This window comes from Chaetura pelagica, unplaced genomic scaffold (assembly GCF_000747805.2).
Source record: "Chaetura pelagica isolate M959 unplaced genomic scaffold, ChaPel_1.0 scaffold3, whole genome shotgun sequence".
NCBI lineage: Eukaryota > Metazoa > Chordata > Aves > Apodiformes > Apodidae > Chaetura > Chaetura pelagica.
In genome coordinates this window covers 12,876,718-12,898,713 of record NW_009952974.1, presented here as the reverse complement: position 1 = coordinate 12,898,713, position 21,996 = coordinate 12,876,718, and the positions used below count along the sequence as shown (strand labels likewise).

At 37.7% G+C, this 21,996-nt stretch overlaps 1 protein-coding gene across 1 annotated transcript; it reads left to right on the top strand.

The window, feature by feature from the left end:
- The first annotated feature begins 348 nt into the window (after positions 1-348).
- Positions 349-20,161, top strand: CIR1 (corepressor interacting with RBPJ, 1). Its single transcript, XM_009996311.1, has 10 exons — positions 349-384; positions 485-579; positions 1,112-1,185; positions 2,057-2,070; positions 2,161-2,216; positions 2,647-2,695; positions 2,910-3,027; positions 15,620-15,726; positions 17,196-17,281; positions 19,231-20,161. The coding sequence occupies exons 1-10, from the start codon at positions 349-351 to the stop codon at positions 19,961-19,963; spliced, it is 1,368 nt and encodes a 455-aa protein (XP_009994613.1). The 3' UTR covers positions 19,964-20,161.
- The last annotated feature ends 1,835 nt before the right edge of the window (positions 20,162-21,996 follow it).

The following is a 21,996-nucleotide window of genomic DNA, read 5'->3' as shown; positions in this document are numbered from 1 at the left end:
TCCTCACAGCCGCGTTGAGCTGCCGCCTCTTGCTGGCTCCCTGGGTAACCGGTGTCCGATGCTGTGCAGTGTCCAGGGGAACCCCCGCCTGTGCCGGTGCCCGCGTTGTCCCGGTGTCTCTCACCTGCCTTGACCTGGCTCCAGGTCTCTCTTCCCCAGCCCGTGCCATTCCCGAGAGAACCCGGGATTTGAGGTCTGGTGGGACAGCGGAGGAAGCGTCACTGAGGGGAGACGGGCACACCCGGGGTGTTTTCTGAGCCTTCCTGCCCATTTGAATTATCAAACTACTTCTTGCGTTGGAGTTACAGCTTATCCAAGCTTATGCTTGACTGAAGTTCATTTGTTGAAATGCTGGATGAAAATAATAAGATTTATGTGATCAGAGTGGGAAGTTGCACTTGTTGAGGATTTTTAATAGATTAAGCCAGATACATTTTGTGGTAGCTTTTCTATTTGTTTAAAGTAGAAACTTTTTTTTAACTAGGTATGGATGGCAGAGCAGAAAATATCATATGATAAGAAGAAACAAGAAGAATTGATGCAACAGTATCTGAAAGAACAGGAATCCTATGATAACAGGTGAGAATTGGCATAAGATCACACACTTCTTCCTACTGTGTCTTGCTTTCATGGTAGTGAAGAAAATACCCCTGTGAGTTACTTGAAATTCTGTCTCCTGTTGATTGTAGGAGGAGGAGAGGGCAGTGATTTAGAAATTGGTGTCTGAGTAAGGAGAAGTCACAAGAACTTCTTTCAAGTGACACGTGTGTGTCTTTGTGATTCATTTCAAAATACGTTATGTTGCACAGAGCACAAGTAATCTGGTTCAACAGTATATTTGGGTGGCACAGAAACATGTCTCATAACTCTTGGGCGTGGAGTTACGTTTCTGTTGTGATTGAAGTGTGTGATTGTTGGTACACAGTGGAGCACATGAAAGTACTGGCTAGTCTCCCAAGTGGTTTAATACCAACTTTTGTTATTCAAATTAACAAATTAAAAGTTGACAGTTGTTATAGCAATTTCCTGTTACAGTTGGTTTTTTTATATAAGTAACACCGCTCTGACTGTTTTGTGTGTAACACCCCAAACTCTGTCTTTTTTTATTTAGGTTGCTTATGGGAGATGAGCGTGTGAAGAATGGTCTTAATTTCATGTACGAGGCCCCACCTGGGGCAAAGAAAGGTACTGCAGTTCCCTGGTTGTGGGCAGACAGTGCTGCACAGCTAGAAACCTTCTGAAGAAATAATCACAGCGCCTTTTTTTTTAAAATAACTTGTTCATAGTGAGGTAACGCTAAAGGTGTGATTTGTAGTTCTTCCTGTGGGAATACGCAGACGTACATAGTATGTAACAATTTTGGTCCCACAATACTTTCAGAATGGGAGTGGTTGGAGTTTTCTAAGCAACAGTGCAGTGTAAAGGGAAAAGCAGATAAAATCTCTTTCCTGGCAGCAGCAGAAGTGACTGCAGCAGCTTCACAAACTGAAGTTACCAAGTCCCCGGTGAACACTCGTGTCAGTCACTTAACTTTAGCAAAATCTGAATGTAAGTGTAGAACTAAGAAAATGTATTCTGTTTAAAAGAAACATGTTCCCTTTAAAGTGCATCTTTTCCATTTGCACAAAAACCCTTGGAAATGCTTGGATAGGCTCATAGGGCAAATTTTGCAATCACTTCAAGAGCTCTAAAATTAATTCCTTAAGCTTAGAGCAAATGCAATTTTAAAGTAATGTTTTTTGCTTAAATTATTTTTTATATTTTAAAATTAAGTGTTGTTGCTACTTTTAAAAAAAAAAAAAAGGTTTTTTGTGTTTACAAATCATATCAATGTAGTTTTAAAAGATTATCCTGGTTACACAGGATTTGTAACTGCATACAATAGGCTGATTATTCATAAGTGTGCTCTATTTAAGTAAAGTTACTTTCTGAGTGTTTGTGCTGCTCTATTAGTATAAACGATCAAATGTTTTGTCTCCAGCTTAGACACCAACTGGATTTTACATGTAAAATTAATGTATAATTTCTTTTCTTTCCGTGATTTCTGAAAATTCAGAGGAAACTAAAGAGGTATGTAATTATATCATTTATTTGTTTTCTTTTACTTACTTAAAATATATTTTTAAAAATGTGAAGCTTACCATGTTTTCTGTTTCATAGCAAGAAGGAGAGACTGAATACAAATTTGAATGGCAAAAAGTTGCCCCTCGAGAAAAGTAAGATGTCTGGATTTTATCCAAATAATTTTTTTTCTTCTTACTTACCTTTCATATCCTCTTCTCTTCTCTTCTCTTCTCTTCTCTTCTCTTCTCTTCTCTTCTCTTCTCTTCTCTTCTCTTCTCTTCTCTTCTCTTCTCTTCTCTTCTCTTCCTCCTTCCTGTTTTATTTTTGAGCAGGTCACTTATGTAATCCTGTCATGTGTTGTTAGTTGATTATAAAACCTGTAAGCCTAGAACTAACTCCTTGATCAGTTTAGTTTTTGTTTGAATTTACTTCCTTACTTGAAAACACATTAAAACTAATGTTTACTGGAAGTTTATCTCTGAAATGGATGCATACTTTACAATAAAAAGTATTTTTTTATATGATGTGTTTTTAAAAAAATAGTGAATTGAGTATTTGTTTTCTTTTGTGTTTGTGTAACAGATATGCTAAGGATGATGTGAACATCAGAGATCAGCCATTTGGTATCCAGGCAAGTTACATAAATTTCACTCTGTGGATGTCTTGGGTATATTTCAAATATTATCTCACTGCAGAACGTTCGCATGGACTCTCTTAATTTTATCATCCGTTTCTCAGTGAGTTTAAAAGCTTCTCTTATGCCTAATAACATAGACATTTCTGTAAATGTTAAGCTACATTGTTAACTAAAAATCATGTATTTTTAAAATTATTTTTCATTTTAGGTGCGAAATGTGAGATGTATTAAATGCCACAAGTGGGGTCATGTCAACACAGATCGAGAATGTCCCTTGTTTGGCCTTTCTGGAATTAACGCAAGTTCAGTCCCCAGCGATGGTTCAGGTAGGCAGGGGATGCCCTTGGAGAAGTTGCTGGTTAGAAATTTTGGGGGAGCTCATCATCTTTAATTTCCAAAGATTTGAGTTTATCATATTTCAAAGAGCTGCTGAAATATGGAAAAGCTTATTTATTCCACATGTAGGAGCCATAATTTCAAGTTTATTATTTAAAATGTTAGGGACCTAATTTGTTTATTAGTAACACATTTTAAAAAGATTCCATAATGACTGTGGATTTGATTCTATCTGTGACAAAAATTCAGAAGCTGCAGTGAGATTGTTTATATCTGAATGGTGATACTTGTATCACACAAAAAAAACCCAACGTGTAATGGATTGTCAAACACTGTCTCAGTTCAGATTCAGCTACACTGCTTGGAAAAGCTGGAAAGTATCAGTATATCTTGGTTAATCACTTGGAGAAAAGGAGAGATTTGGTTTTTTTAATGTATGTACTTGTGCTTCTAGAAGTGGACAAGCAACTGAAACCTAGATTTGCAAATGTCTGATTTCTTTTCAGCTGGCTTGTTTCTTCATGAATTACAATTTTTTCCTCTATTAGCTTTCCTGCTACTCAAAGTCACACAACATTTAGTGTTAGATGAGATTTAAAGAAGTTAATATAAACATTCAAACTGAATAATTTTTTGTTTTTTCCTACAATACTTCATTTTTTATAAGTTGACCCAAGTTTGTAGCACTTAAGATTCTTAAGACTGTGGCATGTTAAGGAAACCCCGGGTAACTTGGGTGAGTCTTCAGACTTGCTGTACTGCACTTCAAGATCAGGTGCCGTGCTGTGTGTTCAGTTTTGCTGGGATACCATTACCATTGCACACTTGATAACATCTGATTTTCCTTTGTCTTCTCTCAGGTTGTCTATTTTGTGTAGTAGTTCTTAGTTTTATTACATATTTAGCTTACCAACAATCTTGCTTTTCAGAATTAGATCACTTAGATATGTTGTTTCTTTGAGATGAGGCCTGGAAGACTTAAGGTAAAGGAAATATTGCCTCTTACACTCCCCTGCTTTTAGGCACTGTCTGATGATTATACCATTGTATTATGCATTCTGTAGTTGACATTCTCAGCCTATCTATTCAGTAAGTTATAACATTACATAATTGTCTTGCCTCATTCTTACCTGAGAAGTTGTGTTTGGAATGTTTGGTGATGGTAGAATTATATTGTGCAGCTCTTGCATGTCAGATACGCTTTTGTGCAGTAGAACTCACTTCCCCCCTCCCCATTCAAAAGATGTGGGAAAACTGTAGTGTTTGTCTGGGAAAGAGGAAGGTGTTTGTACATGTTTGTACAAACTTGAAAATTTGACTCCTCATTATTCATAACAATGTAATGTGAATGTTTGTCATGTCAGTATAAGACTAGCTGCTGGTTTCAAACCTAACTGAACTGCCTCAGTGTAGGCATCATTGGACTCCTGTGGGTGTTTGCTAGTCAGAGAGATGTTATTCAGCTTGCTTTCCAAACCATCTTTGTAAGCCTTAAAGGGAAGGAATTGGCACACATGATGAATTTTGCATGAGGGGGAAAGTGCTGTAAAATTACCTAGATGTTCTCAGACTGTGCCAATGCCTTCTCATCTTCAACTCTGGAACTTAGAAAACAGTGTGCTGTGCTGACCATTGACTTTTTTTATAGGCTGAGGAAGGATTTCAGGGAGTAGGGGTGGGTGACAGATCCGCGTTTGTATATACAGTTTGTAAGACACTGTTCTTGGATTTTAATAGTCAGCTGTAATGATACTGCTACTTCCTTTTTCTTTCAGGATAATGATATGTAAAAACATTGTAGGTAAGGTTTAAAACATTTTTAAGCTCTTTATTTAGTGGCAGATGTAAGGCTTATAGGAAGTGGTAATGGCATTAATTAGATCATCAGATAAAAGGTGTAAAAATATGTTTGCAGCTATCTCAAGAAAGAGCTGGAAAATGTTGGGCTAAATTATTAGAACATATAATGCCTTTAAAGGTCAGGAAGTAATTCCATATGTATAAAGTCAGCTTTGAAGTCTTGTTACAGAATCACAGAATCTTAGGGGTTGGAAGGGACCTCGAAAGATCATCTAGTCCAACCCCCCTGCCAGAGCAGGATCACCCAGAGCACATCACACAGGAACGTGTCCAGGCAGGTTTTGAATGTCTCCAGCAAAGGAGAACCTTTCTGGGCCCACCTTCCTCCTCCTTTCACAGCCTTTTACTGCTGAGCACAATGCATAGAATATCCCTTTGGTCAGTTGGGGTCAGCTGTCCCAGCTGTGTCCCCTCCCAACTCTTTGCACACCCCCAGCTTATTTGCTGTTGGGGTGAGGAGCAGCAAAGGCTGGGATGCTGTGCAAGTGCTGCTCAGCAAGAACTAAAACATTTCTGTATTGTCAACACTGTTCTGGTCACAAACCCAGAACATAGCCCCATACGAGCTACTGTTGAAGAAAAGTCACTCTACCCCAGCCAAAACCAGTAGAGACACTGGTAGCCACAGTATTGCTGGCAAATGTTAGTGCACATGTAAAGGATTGACACTTACCTAGTTCCAGGGACATTCTCATCTTTCTCGTTGGTCAGAAGTAACACAGATAATGGGGGTAAAAAAGTTTTTATTAGGATAATGACGTTGTTGAATTAAGAGCAGCCCTTCCCCATGTTTTCCTTTCTTCCTTTAAAAACTGGACCTTCAAATGCCTTAGTTGAATAGTAACTTGAATTTAGTAAAAGTCCAGGGGATAAGGTGTTTTGTGGTTTTGTAAGTCACACATTGGTTGTGGACTCCTTTTTTGAATGAAAAGAAGATTAAGTAACACAGAATCTAAATTCAAGAGAACTTGATACAAGTGCAGTTTGTGTTTTGTTCTAATTTTTTCCTGCTTCAGAGAGAGGGAGAAATAAAGTCTTACTTTGACTCAGACTGTTTTTTCAGCCTCAGAGGAAGTGTTTGAGTTCAGTGAATGAAAATGAAACTCCTGTGTTTGATTTAGTTGCTTTATCTAAAATTCCTGCTCTGTTTCTCTGTGAGGAAAGAGTTAGTGATTGCCTATGTACATTTTTTTTTCACATCGTAAAATAACCACCAGTATAGGCTTTTTCTTTCCCATAAATTCTATAAGCTGTAATTCTCTTTATTTCAGCAGAAAGGTACTGCATCATACTCTTCCTCTTTGCCCATAAATTAATGGGCAACTGTTGTTTTGGAATTGGTGTTGAATATTTTGTGTGCAAAGACCAGTCACAGATTTCAGTTCACTCCAGTGGAACCGCTGCAGGGCAAGAACATGTCTTGTTCTGTGAGAAAAGGCTGCTGCTGTCTTTCAAGATCTGACATACACTGTAGCACTCCAGCAAACAAAAATTAGTACAATTGGCACCTTAACTTAGGTATGATGGCTTGGTTATTTTGCTTCTGGGACCATTTTACTAATCTAGCTGGTAATGCATAGAAAAAAAAATAATCTTACCATTAAAAAAGCTCCTATAATATCTCACCAGTGAATAGAGATTATTTTTGCAATAAGGCAATTTCAGTGGATGTGGTTATCATGGGATAATCACACCCCTGGGGTATAGCCTTGTCTGTAATCTCCCAGGAGTGTAATTATTTCATGATAACTGCACCCCCTGGTGTTGCATTATTTCCATTATGAAATTCTTAGTTTTAGATATAAAGTAACTTACTTTGATCACTGTAGACTGTGAAGTAGTGATAGACTGTTCCAGCTGTGAGGCCTACAGAGACCAACTTATAAGATTTACTTCTCCTTTACGAAGCTAAATTAGGCAATCAAAATGCTTCTTCGGGCTAAACTGATTTACAGGGCTTTTTACTGATAAAATACTAATTTTCCAAGTTTAGGCAAAATGAAATTTCTTGTGGTTTGAACTTTATGTGCCACTGGGTGCATATGCCTGGCTAAAAATGTAATATTTACCAGCAAAAAATACCCAGGTCACTAGGACAAACTAAATATCTCTTTTTTTCTTGTTCTTTAGGGGTTTTTTTCCTTTTTTTCCTCTTTTTTTTTTCTGCAAGCACTCCATCTTGTTAAGCAAGGACTGGGAAGGGGGGGGTGCTAAAAAGCTATGCAAGCTTAAACGCTTAAAACTTCTATTGTAATTTTTGAACAAAAATCTGCTACGAATCTATTACTATCTTATGAAAAAAATATATATTCCTATCTTGAGAAATAAGGCTGGTTTCTCAAACGGGGAGGTAATTTTAGGAATAGTGTAGTTGGAAGACTTCAGATGCTGTGATTAAAAATGGTTCTTATGCTTCTGGCCTATGAAGCCTAAGGCTGGAGAGTGCTGGGCACCCTTCTCTGCTGTGGACTGCTTTGGTTGTTTTGCATCTGACTGGCTCCCTGTTGATTCGTCCAGTGAAATCACTTAGAAGAAAGAGGGTACTGTGAAGTGATTAGCATGTTGTGGAAAATTCAGGCAAATAATGGTTAAAATGTGACGAAGCAACATGTGTACGGGTGTGTGTGTGTTGTGTGTAGCCTTATGATCTACGAAGATAAAAAAAAACCAGGTATGTCTGTGCAGTGCAGCCTTCTGAAGACTCATTATCAGCTCCTCGAGTTTGTGCCCTCTCCTTTTATTGCCTGAGTGCCCTCACACTAATTGCGGTTGTGGTTTCCTCAGTCTGTCACTCAGTGTGTTCAACTCATCTTTAGCTTTTGGGTGAAATTCCTTTCCATAGTAACCATTGACATTATCAGTCACATGGAGGCAGTAAAAAAGGGAATCAATGTCTAGGTTATGTGTGTATCTCTGCATTTTTTCAGTAACAAATATGGTACCATTTTGTTTCCCAACAGATAAACATCAGTGTTGTATCAGAAATGCAGGAATTGATTTAAGTGCTGTTTTGAGTCTATAATAACAAGAAAAAGTGATTTGAACACGTGCACTGTAAATATTTGTATAAATGGTCATCTCTAGAAACACATACAGTGCATGAAACCTTTGATTATGAACAGTAGGAACCTTATCTAAATCTTCGCATAGTTGAAGAACTATCACATTTTAGAGTAATCCTCCATTTATGTTTCAGAAGCTTCTGTGTTTGGTGTGAATGCATAAAATACAGATTTCTATTAGAAGTCTTGTAGTTGGCATTTAAGCGATAAATATAGATTCCCATAGCAGCTTGATAATGTTAAATGGTTTCTACTACTAAAAAAATAATAAAAGAAACTCAGGATTCTCTGAAATACTCTGTGACAAAAGCATGGCAAATTATACTGAAATTCTGTGTTGAAGTGTTAAATTCAGTTAAACTGCAGGCCCTCTGAAGAAGAGCTAATTAAAAGCCGGAGTTTTTTTATTCATTGATTTCTCTCAATGCCAACTGCAGCAGTTGCTTTGAAGTGTAAATATGGTCTGCATGCAGTCATCTATGAAATAGATGAAAAAGTTATTAGTAAAAAATGATCAATTCTGAATTAGTGGAGGCAGCATAAATTTGCTACATTCTTCATGACCAGGATCATGATCACATAATTTTGATAATAGCTCTTTGTCCTTTAGATAAATGTCTACTCTTATCTCTGTCACAACCGCAATAAAAGTTCCCAGGCGATAGTGTGATTAGGCTCAGTCTGTAATTTTTTCCATTTTTGTTCAATTCCCTTTTAAGCCATATGAAATAAAAATCACATGAAGCTCCGGAGAGCACAAAAAAGAGTATATGGATGTATTGACTAAACAGTCTTTGCTAATTTTAAAGGTAGTTTCTCTTTTAAAGTAAAACCTAAAAAGCCTTCTATCATGTTCTGCTTTTGCTCCTCTCCAGACAAGGCAGCACTCTGAATTCAGAGTATATTCATCCTTCACATGGTTCTGTGCTAAGCTGAAACCCACAAGCAGTATGGTTTTCTAAAACCTAGGTACTGTGAAAGAGCTGTTTATATACTCCCTGGAGGATTCATTTGTTTATTCTTCAGCAGCACAGTGTGGTTTTAGTGTCACCGTTACAAAAGTCAAATTTAAACTTGGAAGAGTTGTGGCCTCAGGTTTTCCAAGATGCACATGAGAAAGAACGAAGACGATATCCTTTAGGCCTACTTTGTTAGCTAAAGTTATGTAGTGATAATAGATAAGCTTTGAAAGTGTCTTATCCTTGATTCATAAATTAACTTTTAAACATGGTAGAGTAGAGTATCTAGAGTGTGGTGTATACTGACAAATTGGCAGCATATGTGCCAGTATGCTTTGTTTACATTTATGTTCATGGAAATGTATCTGTCTATTACCAAGGCAGGAGAATTATCACATCTGTTAACTAAAAGATATCCCCCACCAGAACACGTTCTCAGGAGAGGGAAGGTCTAGAAAAGCCCTATTCTAAATACTCTGTTTTGATGATACATAAGATAAGCATTAATTAAAATAAAGGTTAAAAAGTTAAAATTACACCGTGAAGAATCTACTGCCTTTTCCAGTAACTTTTTTATTGAGTAGTCTATTTCACTTTGCAACAATAGGTAACTGCAGCCACTACCTAAGTACAACTGGTTGCTGTAATTTCCCCTGCCACAGGTAGGAATAGTGGTTACACTGTTACTGCTTCTTCTCTTTGCTTTCCCTGCATATTCCACAATAAAAAATTAATTGAAAACTTGATTGATTGCAAAGAATAATTCAGTTTGCTCATTTGTGCTGTTGACAGCAGTGAAAGCTTTGCTCAATAAATCGAGCAGATACTGACTGTCAAGACTTAAGTATCATGAGGAGATAGAAATAAAACTGCTATTTGTGATGATACTGGCTATCATAACATTATGGTCTGTCCTTACTGCCACTGAAACTGTTGCAGAAAAAGTAGTGAAAAGAGGTTTTAGCATACTGTTATCTAATATTGGATAATTTGGAAAATGTGCTTTAGAGGCCTCCTCGATGGCATTACCGCTGATGTGGTTCTTCTAAGAGGAGTCCCATACCCATGCCTCTTAGAGGAAACATCTGGCACATACTCTGAAGTTGTAGCAGAGTGTGTGTAACCTCCAGAGAAATGCAAAGTGGGACTGAAACTTAATTGCAGCAATAGGTTTCTCTTGTTTCTGGGCTGAGAGGGAGGGGTAGTGGTGAGGGATAGGAGAGCTTCCTCTAAGATGGGCATTTGAGTAATTGAATCCAGAATTATTTCCTCCCCCCAGCTGTCGAATAGAGCAGAATTGATTATGTTAAACTGATCTCAGTTAAGTGATTGGAAATTGGAGCTAAAGCAAAGTGATAATATGTTCTAGAAATCCCAGTATGATGTCCTTCTGCAATCCAATATAATTGATGCTTGTACAGGCTTCAGAAAAATTTGATTTACAGTTCTTCTGTTTATTTAATTGTACAAATATTGTAAAAATGCACCAATAGCTGTCAAGTGATGGTTGCACTCAGGTTGTACTTTGTGAAGACAAATCCTTCTTTTCACACTTCATTCAATGGTTTGAGTTTCCAGATTCTGTGCTCTATGTGGATTTTTTCCTTAAATAGTATCTTAAACAGAAGATATTAGTGCACCAGGAACTTCTGTGGGAAGAAGCAAGAAGAAATTGTAGTCTATTTGCTTGACAACACTATTTTTTGAGAATTATAAAGACCAAGAAAAAATATTGTAAAAGTCCTTTAGTGGGTCTTTTTGGAGCCTCCTTTATGCAAACCCTTAGCATAATTTTAAGTACCTGTAGCTGTAGAAAGCTTAACAAGTTGCCAGTTTTCTTAATACATAAAAATAAGTATTATATCAGCATGCAATTAATTCACTATATGATAAAAAGCTTTTCCAAGACTATGAATTAATTCTAAAGGAGATAAGTGTTTTAGTTTAAAACAAGAGTCACTTGGAAAAGTTTTAAAGGGGTTTTTTTTTTTCCTTATCAAAATGTAAATTCCAGAAAATAAGCTTGACAGTTATATTCAAAAATAGCAAGGTACTGTATTTGACTTGTTTCAGAAAGAATCAGAAACAGATGATGAAACATTGTAACTTTGAACTTATTTTTAGTTTGATGATGGGTGAATGCTGAGAGATTAGTTAGAAGTTGTAGCAACCAGCTATTTTTACAGGATTCCTTTATCTCATGTTCTGATAACTCATGGCATTATGTCACCTCTAGATGTTTTCACCTGCTTGAGATCATGCAGGTAGCTTCTTCACAGGCTGCCTCACATGTCCTTATGGAAGTCACATATGAGGACATCAGTTTTCATACTACACAAAGTATTTTTCTGTGCCTGATGTAGGAGTCATCTTTTGCAAGTTGATGAGTGTTCTTCCAAGAATACTGGGCTAATGTCAGTTAGAATCACAATCATTTAGGTTGGAAAAGTCCTTTAAGATCATCAAGTCCAATCTTGAACCCTACTCTACCATGTTCACCCCTAAACCATATCCCCACAACCACATCCAGGAATGCTGACTCAACCAACACCCTGAGCAGCCTGTTCCAGTGCCTGACAACCCTTTCAGAGAAAAAAAAAAAACCCAGGGTGCATTCTACCTCCTCATCAAGGTAATTGGTAAAGATGTTAAATGGAAGTGGTCCCAGCACTGAGCCCTGAGGAACTCCACTTGTGACTGGCCACCAGTTCCCAAGTTTTTAGCCAATTGAGATCCTCTCTCAGCTCTAATATTAGTCTGTTTTACAGTTTAGTACTCAGTTGGAACTTAACCAGATGAAGATACATTGCTATCAGGTGTACTTAGCACCGTTTTGTCTGACAATCTTGGAGGGTGATGACATAAGTATAGTCATAAGCCAAAAACAGGCTGAAAAGATTGGCCTTTTTGACTTACCAGGCAAACCAAGTTTGATCACATGGGGCACAATTATGCCTTCAAAAAGCAGGACTCCACAATCAGTTCACTCCAAAGGACAGGGTCCTGTACTAGCCATTATACTGGTGGCTCCAAGATTGAAGTTTTCAATCCTAAATAAGGAAGCCAAAGAAGTTGAGTTTTTCAAACATCTGTTAAGTGAGGTTCAGGGCTTGGGGTTTCTTTTATGATTTTGTCTTCCTTTTTTGTGTTATCTAGAAGAAATGCCTACTTAATCTTATAGTGTGGAAATGGGAATGCAATTGTTTGCTCATGCATTTAGGCTTCTGTATCTTTTAAGACTGTGTGAAGAAGCAGCCCAGAAAGTGTGTTACAACCTTCAATGCTGTCACATAAAATAGCGTTGCCCAGGAATCCTGGGACACCTCAAACTGTCACTGACATTTCAAAACCAAAATCATTGAAGTATGTATCAAAAATCCAAAATCATTGAAGTATATATCAAAAGCAGTCTGTTGAGGCATGGATAGGAAAAGAAAGTCACCAAGCATTTGATTCCTTTGATTCCAAGCAAAGGAGTTTAATTATGCAAATAAATTTTTTCTTTGGTCTCATGCTGTTTCAGAAAGTAGATAGTAATAGAAGTTTTGCTATAAGCTGTGCAGCCATTGTAAGATACATCATCTTAATTGAGCTTCTTGACCTGGACTTGTAACCAGAAAGAAAACAGTCTCTAGATTTCCCAGATCAGATATTTTTTTTCTCCCTACTGTGGTTTACCATTGCTCCCTGAACAGAACTAGCAGTGCAGTCTTGCTGTCTCTGAGCAGCAGAACTTCTGAGAAGTTCAGTGTCATCAGCTGTCCAGAAGAAAAGCGTGAGCAGGTTTGCCTGTGTCATCCTCAAAATGTTAATGTTTTTTAAACTGCAGAGATCACACACTGCAAGGAGTCCTCTTTAATCAGCCATAGTAGACACTGTGCTTGTGTTGTGCCTGGCTGGGGTCTGCACACAGAGGCTTGTGCTATTGTACTGTGTTTTGACTCTACTTTTAATTATGGGGTTGGTTTATTTTCTGAATCTCAGTTTCCTAGTGTTTTCTAACAGTAAAAATGGTGTACACAGTAAAGCTTTGTGGAGGTTCTTGTATCTCCTCAAAAGCTAGGCTGACTTGAATTACAATTTGCCTCAGAATTAGAGAGAGACCAAAAGAGGAATAACTTACTCCATGAACCACTTTAGTCTCAAGGTTCTGTATGTGCATTTGATGTAACTTGTACACATCCACAAAACAAGAAAAACAGTGATTTGTTAACTGTCCTTGCCATGGTTATACCATGCTGTGACTGAAAAATTGTAGATGGAGCTCCTTGATGTCACTAATGGTAATTAATAAGCAAGGAAACAGAACTATAAGTTTATTTTTAGCCTACCTTGCTTTCCTTTTAAGCTGACCTGTGCTTTTATTTTTTTAAACCTAGTTTTGATTTCACCTCTAAAAAAACCATGGAAGCTAACTCAGAAGTTTTTGTGGTTTTGTGTTGCATCCCAGGTTGAGTAGCCACTCAAACAGGTCTCTTGTTCATTTCTGGTGTGTGTCTGTTGATGGTTGGACTTGGTGACCTCAGAGGTCCTTACCAACCATGGCGATTCTGTGATCTGTGTGTTACAGCATATCTGGCATCCGTTGGGCACAAGTGCACAAAAGCCAGAAGTATTGTCCATTCATTATAAGCTTTTTATGTAAAAGAGGATATGATTTTGCTTGCCTCTTTCCAGTGTCATGCACAAAGAATGCCTGAAAGGCTTGTTTCTTGAAAATAATTTTGAACTGTGCTTTTGAAGGCCGATACACCTTCATGCCTCTCTGGTCTCTGTTCTGCCCAGAGTCCTCATGTGAAACCAAAAAATTAGAGCTTCTGTCTTAGTTCTTCTGCAAATTTATTGCATACATTTGGACAAGTTGTGTTCCTCTATCTAATATGCTAATGGGAATCAGGTACCAATACGCATAAAAATGTGCACAGTGCTGAGACACTGAAGGGGGAATAGCCAGTAAGAGGTTACTTTGTTAGGCAGCGGTTCTTACTGCCTTTGAATAAGGGGGGTTCCAGGCTTCAGTGGGGTCATATGTTGTGGGGTTTTTTGGTGTGGTGAAATCTTTTTTATTAGTTTGCCTCCATTCAGCTTTCTCACACACGCTATTTGACTTAATTTTATAGCTGTTTTTTGTAGTCTTTTCAAATCAAGACATGATACCAAATCCTTTTGTTAGGTTTTTGTCTAATGTGGTTGCTGTTCCAGACAGAGTAGATTTGGGCAAGCAGAGCAAGGTTTTAAATTTGAACAAAGCTAAAATGCAGACACTGGTGCCCATATACCTTCCTGAAATATCAGTGAGCTTACATTTACACTGTAACACATAAAAAGAAGAAACACTTTAAGAAAATATATGGGAAGAGAGGAATAAAACCCTACTTAATAAAAATGTAAACTCAGGGAAAGACTAAAAGGTATCATAAAATTATTTTGTCTGTAAATTTGTGAAAAGAAAGTCAGTGATGCAAAGACTCCTTAAATAATTTTCAAAATTTTATCTTCTTCCTTCCTGCTTTACAAGTAGGCTTGTTTCTGTAAGCAGTGTATTATATAGGAAAACTAAGAAGTTGAAGTTGACATTTTTTTCAGAAAGTGCTATTTTACTTTCCATGTATTTTCCATAGTAAAAAACTCCCTTTCCAGATTTTTCTATGTTAAAAATTTATAAGTTCTGTGTATCTCCACAACAAAGAAACTTAAAACCACAAAATCAGTATGTTTCATAAGACTAGTCAATCTTATAATTTAGATTTAGTTTACCAAATTAATAGTAATCATGTGCTCCTTGCTCTATTGTACATTCCTTCTAATTTAGACTTAACTCATTCAGTAGTGCTAACTCATTCACAGTAGGGTTAGTGAATGAACTGGTAATGGAATTTACTGAATGTGACCTAGCAGAAGAGTGTATGTTTAGGGTAAAGGAAAAGCACCTAATCAGGTAAACCAGGTTTTGTTAATCACAGGTATTCAATTAAAGCAAAAGAGTGAGCTACAGCGTTTATAAATTATGCAGTCACATCTGAAGTGTTCAAAATACATCCTGTATTTTACTGCTTCTTAGGTATTTGCAAAGAAAGATAACGTGTGCCTAATCCCAAACACCTACTCTAATGCAATATATGTAGTGTACTCTTTAAGCTGGTAATACAGAAACCTCTGAGGAGATAACACCTTAGAGACATGGCATATCTGGGTGTCCCTAGAATAACTAAAGACATAGAAGATTTTTTCATGTATTTATTTTCCATATGTATATTGAATTTCTAATGATTGTTACTTTTTTCTTTTAAAAAACTGTGTCTTTATGAAAAATGTCTTATTACTGCCCTATTAGAAGTGCACTTCCACATTGTTTTAGGGGAAAGGTGATACCTAAAAGTCTCACTTAATAGGCTATCTTTAGGTTTCCTGTGCTTTTTTTACTATAATAAAAATATATTCCTGGATATGTTGTTTTCAACATGACAAAGTTACATAAGAGAATATCCTTGTACTTAAAGAAAAATGCAATTATTTTCTATTCTGAATCTCCAGACTGCTGTTTTAGAAAATCATATCTGATTATTTGCTCAGCAGAAGATTATTGAGTTGATTTAGCTGTGATTTTACCTAACAAAGCTTCAACCGAATTCCTACTGTGGAGTCCAAAAAAAGATAGAGAGATATAAATGATACATTCAAACTGTGATTTTTGTGAACAGGGCCATCAATGCACCCCTCGGAGCTAATAGCGGAGATGAGAAACAGTGGGTTTGCACTGAAACAAAATGTACTGGGGAGAAACTTGACCGCAAATGATCCGTCACAGGTAATGATCTTTTTACTGGTAAGCTGAAAATGTCTATAAATCTAAATGTGATTGCTTGTGAATTGCTACTTAATGTTTTCAAATATGCATATCCATAGGAAAGCTGAATAGCTATACCGATAGAAAAATGTCCAAAAACTCTGTTTTCCAGTGTTGTTGCAGTGAGAATAGTGAATCATAAATTACTTCTTTTAAAACCACATATAATAAATTAAATCCCTTCTCTAGGTGAGTAGAAATCAAATTTTTCATAAAGGGGATAGTTAGGGGTTTTGCCATATAGTTCTGATGCAGTGCTAGCCTTTAGTTGAAGTTGGAGGAAGTATGCACCAGTAAGTAAGTACTGCCAGGAATGCTACATCTGAAGATTGTTTTACCTGATCGACTACATCTATTCTTTCTGGGAGTGAAAATGTTTAATTGTCCCTACTTAGACTGCAAAAGATACATTTCTAATTGAGGTGCTTTAATAAAAATGTAAAGTAAAAAATTAATGTACACTCCTTGAAAGACCCACCATAATATAAGCGTTGTTTGTACACCAGGATGGTGATTTAAACCACTAGTAAAGAGGGAATGAAGGCTCTCAGCTGGTCTTGAAATCTTGAGTAAATCAACAGTTCATTCTGTCTCCACAGATGGATGTACCTTTGCATTTAAAAAAGCTATATAAGCCAGAAAAATTTAGCATATGGGCACTGTTAAATTAATCACATTGATGGCAGTATGTTTGGTTTATGTTAGGTATAGTGGGTTTTTTTTTTTGGAAGAGCTTATTAATCTTTATTTCTTCTTTCCCCTCCTGAGTGTGGCTAAAATTAAAAACATCACCGTGGAGAACTGTAGTGTATCAGATGCACATGATTTGAAGACTTCTGGGTCTTCGAAGTAGCAATGCTTTGCTGATTGTGTTACTGTATGTAGATTATATGATTACAGTATTTGGCAGTGCTAGAACACTTTATGAACATTGAAAGACTAATAACACAACAGTGAGGTAGATGTGTTAATACCAATTTTCCTAATGACTAAACCGAGACAGAAGAGTAATTTGCTTAAATTACCCTAGGTTGGAGCAGGACTAGCATCTTACCTATTCATCCAAGCAGGATAACAATGGAGTGACTTATCCTGGGGAATCGTGGGCTCCAAAATTGTCTCATTTTTATTAACTATTTCAGAAATATTTCTTTGCCTAGCAGTAATCTTTTTTCATATGTTACTAATAACTCCTATTGTATAACCCCCACATTGTAACACCTACTCAGCTTTGAGCCAGAATGTGTGTGGGGAGGGTTGCTTTTTAGCAACTTTGCTGCTCTTTCCAGAGAGTCTTTAGCTGACTTAGTAATACAAATAGATTTGTGGCTGTGCAAAATGAAGGTACATAGAGGCATCACTTTTAATGTAGAAATCTGACAATTATATTTTTATGTATAAGAACTTAATGTCTTACCACATTTTCCTAGGAGTTTGTTGCAAGTGAAGGAGATGATGATCCAGAAGTTGAATTTTTAAAATCACTGTCAACTAAACAAAAACAGAAGCTTTTAAGGTAAGTGTGGTACTTAGTGGAGGAGACCTGTATCACCAGTAGTTCTGACTCCATGGTTGTCCCTTTAACTGTTCTATCCCATCGAAAAATTTAGCACTATGAGTACAGAAGAAAATCAGCTTAGTTTCACATGCACTTGACCACAAATGGCATTATGCGGCATCATTTTTAATCCAGTTGTTTTGTTTTAATCTGGCTGTTCTAATCTAGCTGTGATGCCTTTGCACTGAGGGAGTGGGCATTTCCAATTTAACTGGGATACTAAAATAATAGTAATTTGCTCACTGAAGATGCTGTCAGTTGCTATTTTAAAACACTGTTTTGCACTCTGTTGTCGACAGTATCTTCTTCCAGGATTCAAAACTCTGTGCTCTTGTTTACTGGTTTACAACTTGGAAAAATTTGTTATCTTCTGTGTGGCTAAACTGAACCTGACCTTGCACCCCAGAGCAGAGGCTGGCCTGGCTCCTCTCTTCCCTGAGGTCATGGTTTACAGCTTGCTGCTCCAGCAGAGGGAGCTCTGGCTTTGTAGGTCTAATAAAACGTTTATGAGATTTTCATTCTTTGCTTCTGTCCTGCTAATTTAATATATCAGGTGACTTTTTTTTTTTTCCTGTTAATGTGGAACATTATATTGAAATTACCTGAAAATATTTACAATGAAAAATATTAACTACTGCCTGGTAGTTACACCCATACAGGTGTCACTAGTTAAAATGACCTTTTAGGTTAGATGTTCTACATATGGGGAGTAGGAGGAGGGGAGAAAGGTGAATGGCTAAGCAGGTACATGAGTAGGTAGGTACATAGGGTGTTTGCATATATGATTAATCATAGAATGGTTTGGGTTGGAAGGGACCTTAAAGATCCTCTAATTCCAATCCCCCTGCATGGGCAGGGACACCTCTGACTGGACCAGGTTGCTCAAAGTCATTCTCAGAAAACAGTTGGCATATTTTATGTTGTTTTTAAGTAAGGAATGTATACTTAGTTTGGATAATTAAAACAGTGTTTAGTTTGAACTTCTGCTGGCCTAACACAATAAAATTACATTACTTTATATTTTGAAAGTTGAAGTTCAATAAATATTTGAGTCCTTTAGGTTCTACTAGTCTGAAGGGATTTTTTTTTTAATACACTGAAAGTAGCTTCACTATTCAGTCACCAATTTTTTGAGAAGCACAGAATAGAATCATTAAGGTTGGAAAAGACCTTCAAGATCATCAAGTCCAACCATCAGCCCTACACCCCATGACCACTAAACCATCTCCTGAAGCACCAGGTGTACCTGTTTTTTTAACACCTCTGGGGGATGGTGCCTCCACCACCTCCCTGGGCTGCCTGTTCCGATGATAAACACAGAAGTGAAATAACATAGCATAAACACAGAAGACAAAAGCTAGGTGAAAGCAGTCACATAGCAGTGAATGCATGTGCATGATGGCATATTGTACTTAAGGCTGGAAAATGTAAATTTCCAGTTTCCATCATTAATAGAAACTGAATGCTAATTGTGTTTTTTTCATTTTCAAAATCTCTTATAAAAATGTACAAGAAAAAGCAGGAGTGATTTTCCAAAGTCTTCAGAGCAGGCTGACAAGGGAAAAAAATAAACCACTACTGAATGTGTTTATTCCTATTTACAAGGCTAAAATTGATATATCTTACTGATCTTTTTTAAAATTAAAGAATTAAAATAATTATATTCCTCCTGTTTTTGAGGGAGCAGCTATGAGTTGCAGAAGGATTCTTACTACGGCTAGTGTCAAGTTAGCACTTTAAAAATAATACTTTGCTGAAGAGGAGAGTGACTAAACATGTTGTTATGGAAAATAGTGTATTTGCTGTGTAGGTTATCAGAAGTAGTGAACTTTAAAAGACAGTAACTTTGTAATTTAGAATATCCTGCTACATCTGATTGCACTACTCTTCTGTTTTGAAAATAAAAGGAAGTTGGATCGTCTGGAGAAGAAAAAGAAAAAGAAAGACAAAAAGAAGAAAAAGCAGCAAAAGAAAAAAAGCAAAAGTAAACACAAGAAACATAAGATGAAATCCTCTTCCTCATCCTCCAGTGAGACTTCAGTGAGCAGCAGTGATAGCGAGACTGACAGCAGAGATAAAGCAGCACAAAAGAAGATGTATTCTAAGAAAAGAAAAAAAGCCAAGTTTTCAGAGTCTAGCAGCAGCAGCAGCAGCGATTCAGAAGGAAAGGCAAAGATGAGGAAGGAAAAACTTTCTGAAGATCTCTCCAGTAGTCACGGTAACAAGGACAAAGACAGGGAGAAGTACAGACTTTCAAAGCAAGATGGTTCTGCAGAGAAAAACAAATTGAGCTCCTATGAGGTGGAAAGAAAGTCTGAAAGCAGGTACCATAGCACCGGCAGGAGAGAGACTGAAAGAAAGGAGAGGGCTAGGAGAAGCCAAAGCATGGATGAGGGGAGCAGGAGGAGCCCCTGCACAAGTCACAGCAGCTCCAGGCAAAGGCAAATAAGAAGAAGTCCAAGTCAAAGCCCTGGTGAAGAGCGGCACAGGAGAAATGAAACCAGAAGCCCCAGCACAGACATGCACAGAGAGAAGAAAAAATGTAGAGAGAGCTATGGGGACAAGTGCACTAAGGTGGAACATAGGGAAAGGAGCAGACGCAGTAGAAGCAGAAGCAGAGACAGGAAGAAAACCAGATAGCGTAGAGGACAGGTGCAAGCAAGAATCTCTCCACTTTTTGGTGAATACCTTTAACAAGGGCTCAGTTATGTATTGCTCTTCATTTTCCAGCCTCTGTAACTAGCATTTCCTGCATAAAGCCAACAGCATCATTTCTATGATGTTGGAGTATTTGTAAATTAGGTATAAATGTTATGGTATTTTTCTTACTGTATAAATATACTTGTCAGTAAATACCTCTTGTATACATGCAGACCTGATTTTAGGGTTTTAAATTATTTCAAAGCAGTATGTGATATTCTTTCTTTTGTCAGTGCTGTTTTTGTTCAAATGCAACTGTGAGGGGAAGCAGAGAATAACTTGGGAAGAGTCCTGAGATATGCTAAGAGCAAACATTTGAGATAGTTCTGGATAAAATCACTGCTTCAGATATCAGAACATTGTATTGTAGAGGGTGGGGGTTTTTTCCTACTGAAGCATTTTTCCTAAAGTTCCCTGTAAGAGATCAATTTCATGAGTTAAAACAACAGAGAGACATAGTTCACGTAAGTGTGTAGCCAACGTTTTTTGACCTCCTGCAGTGTACAGCTTGGTCAGGGCTATCTAAACATCTTGAACCCCTGTTGGTATGTGTCAGTACAATGTCAAGTTATTGTTCAATAATCTCTCAAGACATGGAAAGAGTATTTACTGCCTCAACTGTTTCAGGTATTTCATTGTTTGTGTTAGAAAGTTAATGTAAATAATCATCCCTTTGTTTTCATGAACAAACTTTCTGGGTTTTTTTAATTATTGTTGGTCATTGTGTCTGCACAGATGAACTTCATAAATAATAAAATACCTTGTTCTTTTAAAACAGTAAGAATTGCCTTCTCCAGAGTTCTGAATCACTAAAAATGCGCCAGGCACCACTTAACAAGGTTTTTATGGCAAAGGAAATGCTTCTCTGCCATTTCAAGGTGGCAGATGGAAGTGCAGTACATAGCAGACACATGAAAAAAACGTCCCTGTACTCAGTATTCTGGCAAGCACCTTGCTTACCCACCTCACTCAGGGGACAAGTGGGACTTCATTGCCAAGCTGCTTCTACTTCTTAAAACAGTCACTGAAAAGTTTTTCAATGTCACACAGAGTATAATATATGGTAGAAGTCACCTGGCTTATCTTTTTAAGTGCATTGAATGAGTTTGAAAGGGTATGTCTAAGGGACGTCACCACCTTCTTTTAAAGGCGATTGTATTAGATTGCTCCTGATGCTCTCGCTGAAGTCGCGAGGAGTTACAGGGCATGCACAGTGCAGCAGAGTCAGTCCTGACATTGATGTGCGTGTGGGAGCTCTGAAAGAACAGGGGGAGACAGCCAAAACACTTATATGAACAATCTAAACCAAATCTCTTGGAAAGAATGTATTACTCTCTCTGGAAGAGAGGACAGGCAGAGTAATCTGATAGAGGAAAAGGCATATTCAGGTAGAACATTCTCATGTTAAGTGCAGCATGAAAGCAAGAGGAATAACCAATAAGTATTGGAAGGTGCATCCTAAGAAAGGTCTCTGCTTACAGATCTGATTGTTTTGTGTGGCAGAGTAAGTTGGTCACCAGTGTCTTGCCAACTGCAGTGCAACTGACTTCTACCTGAAGAAGAAAGGACAGCTCAAGTTGTGGGCATTTTGGTGGGCTCTGCTTTTTAATTGTTGGCACGTAGTTAAGGTGTGTGCTATGTAAATAGGAAAAGAGGGGCAAATGGCATGGATTTGTTATGATGATGGCAAAACTAAACCAGAAGAATAATGAACATTTTGGATGCATCTGTCTCCAAGACTACCTGTTGAAGAGGTTTGAAACAAAACACTCATCCTTGCAACACCTTTTCTGCTTTCCGTGCAGCCCAGACATTCTTGGCCAAGGCCTGTGCAGCTGTGGAGGAAGAGGATTACTGCTCTCGGTACTTTCCTCAGGCCGGTTTGTCGCACCTGACCGGTGTGAGGCCCTTAGCGCCGGGCCAGGCAGCTGGGGGGGGGGCGGGCCTCCCCCCCCCCCTGGGCCCGCCGGACG

Bases quoted from the DNA above. Each gene is read 5' to 3' on its own strand.
- CIR1 (XM_009996311.1), top strand. From the start codon at position 349: ATGCTGGATGAAAATAATAAGATTTATGTGATCAGA. The intron at 3,028-15,619 runs GTAGGCAGGGGA...TTTTGTGAACAG, and splicing joins AGTCCCCAGCGATGGTTCAG to GGCCATCAATGCACCCCTCG. The intron at 17,282-19,230 runs GTAAGTGTGGTA...TGAAAATAAAAG, and splicing joins CAAAAACAGAAGCTTTTAAG to GAAGTTGGATCGTCTGGAGA.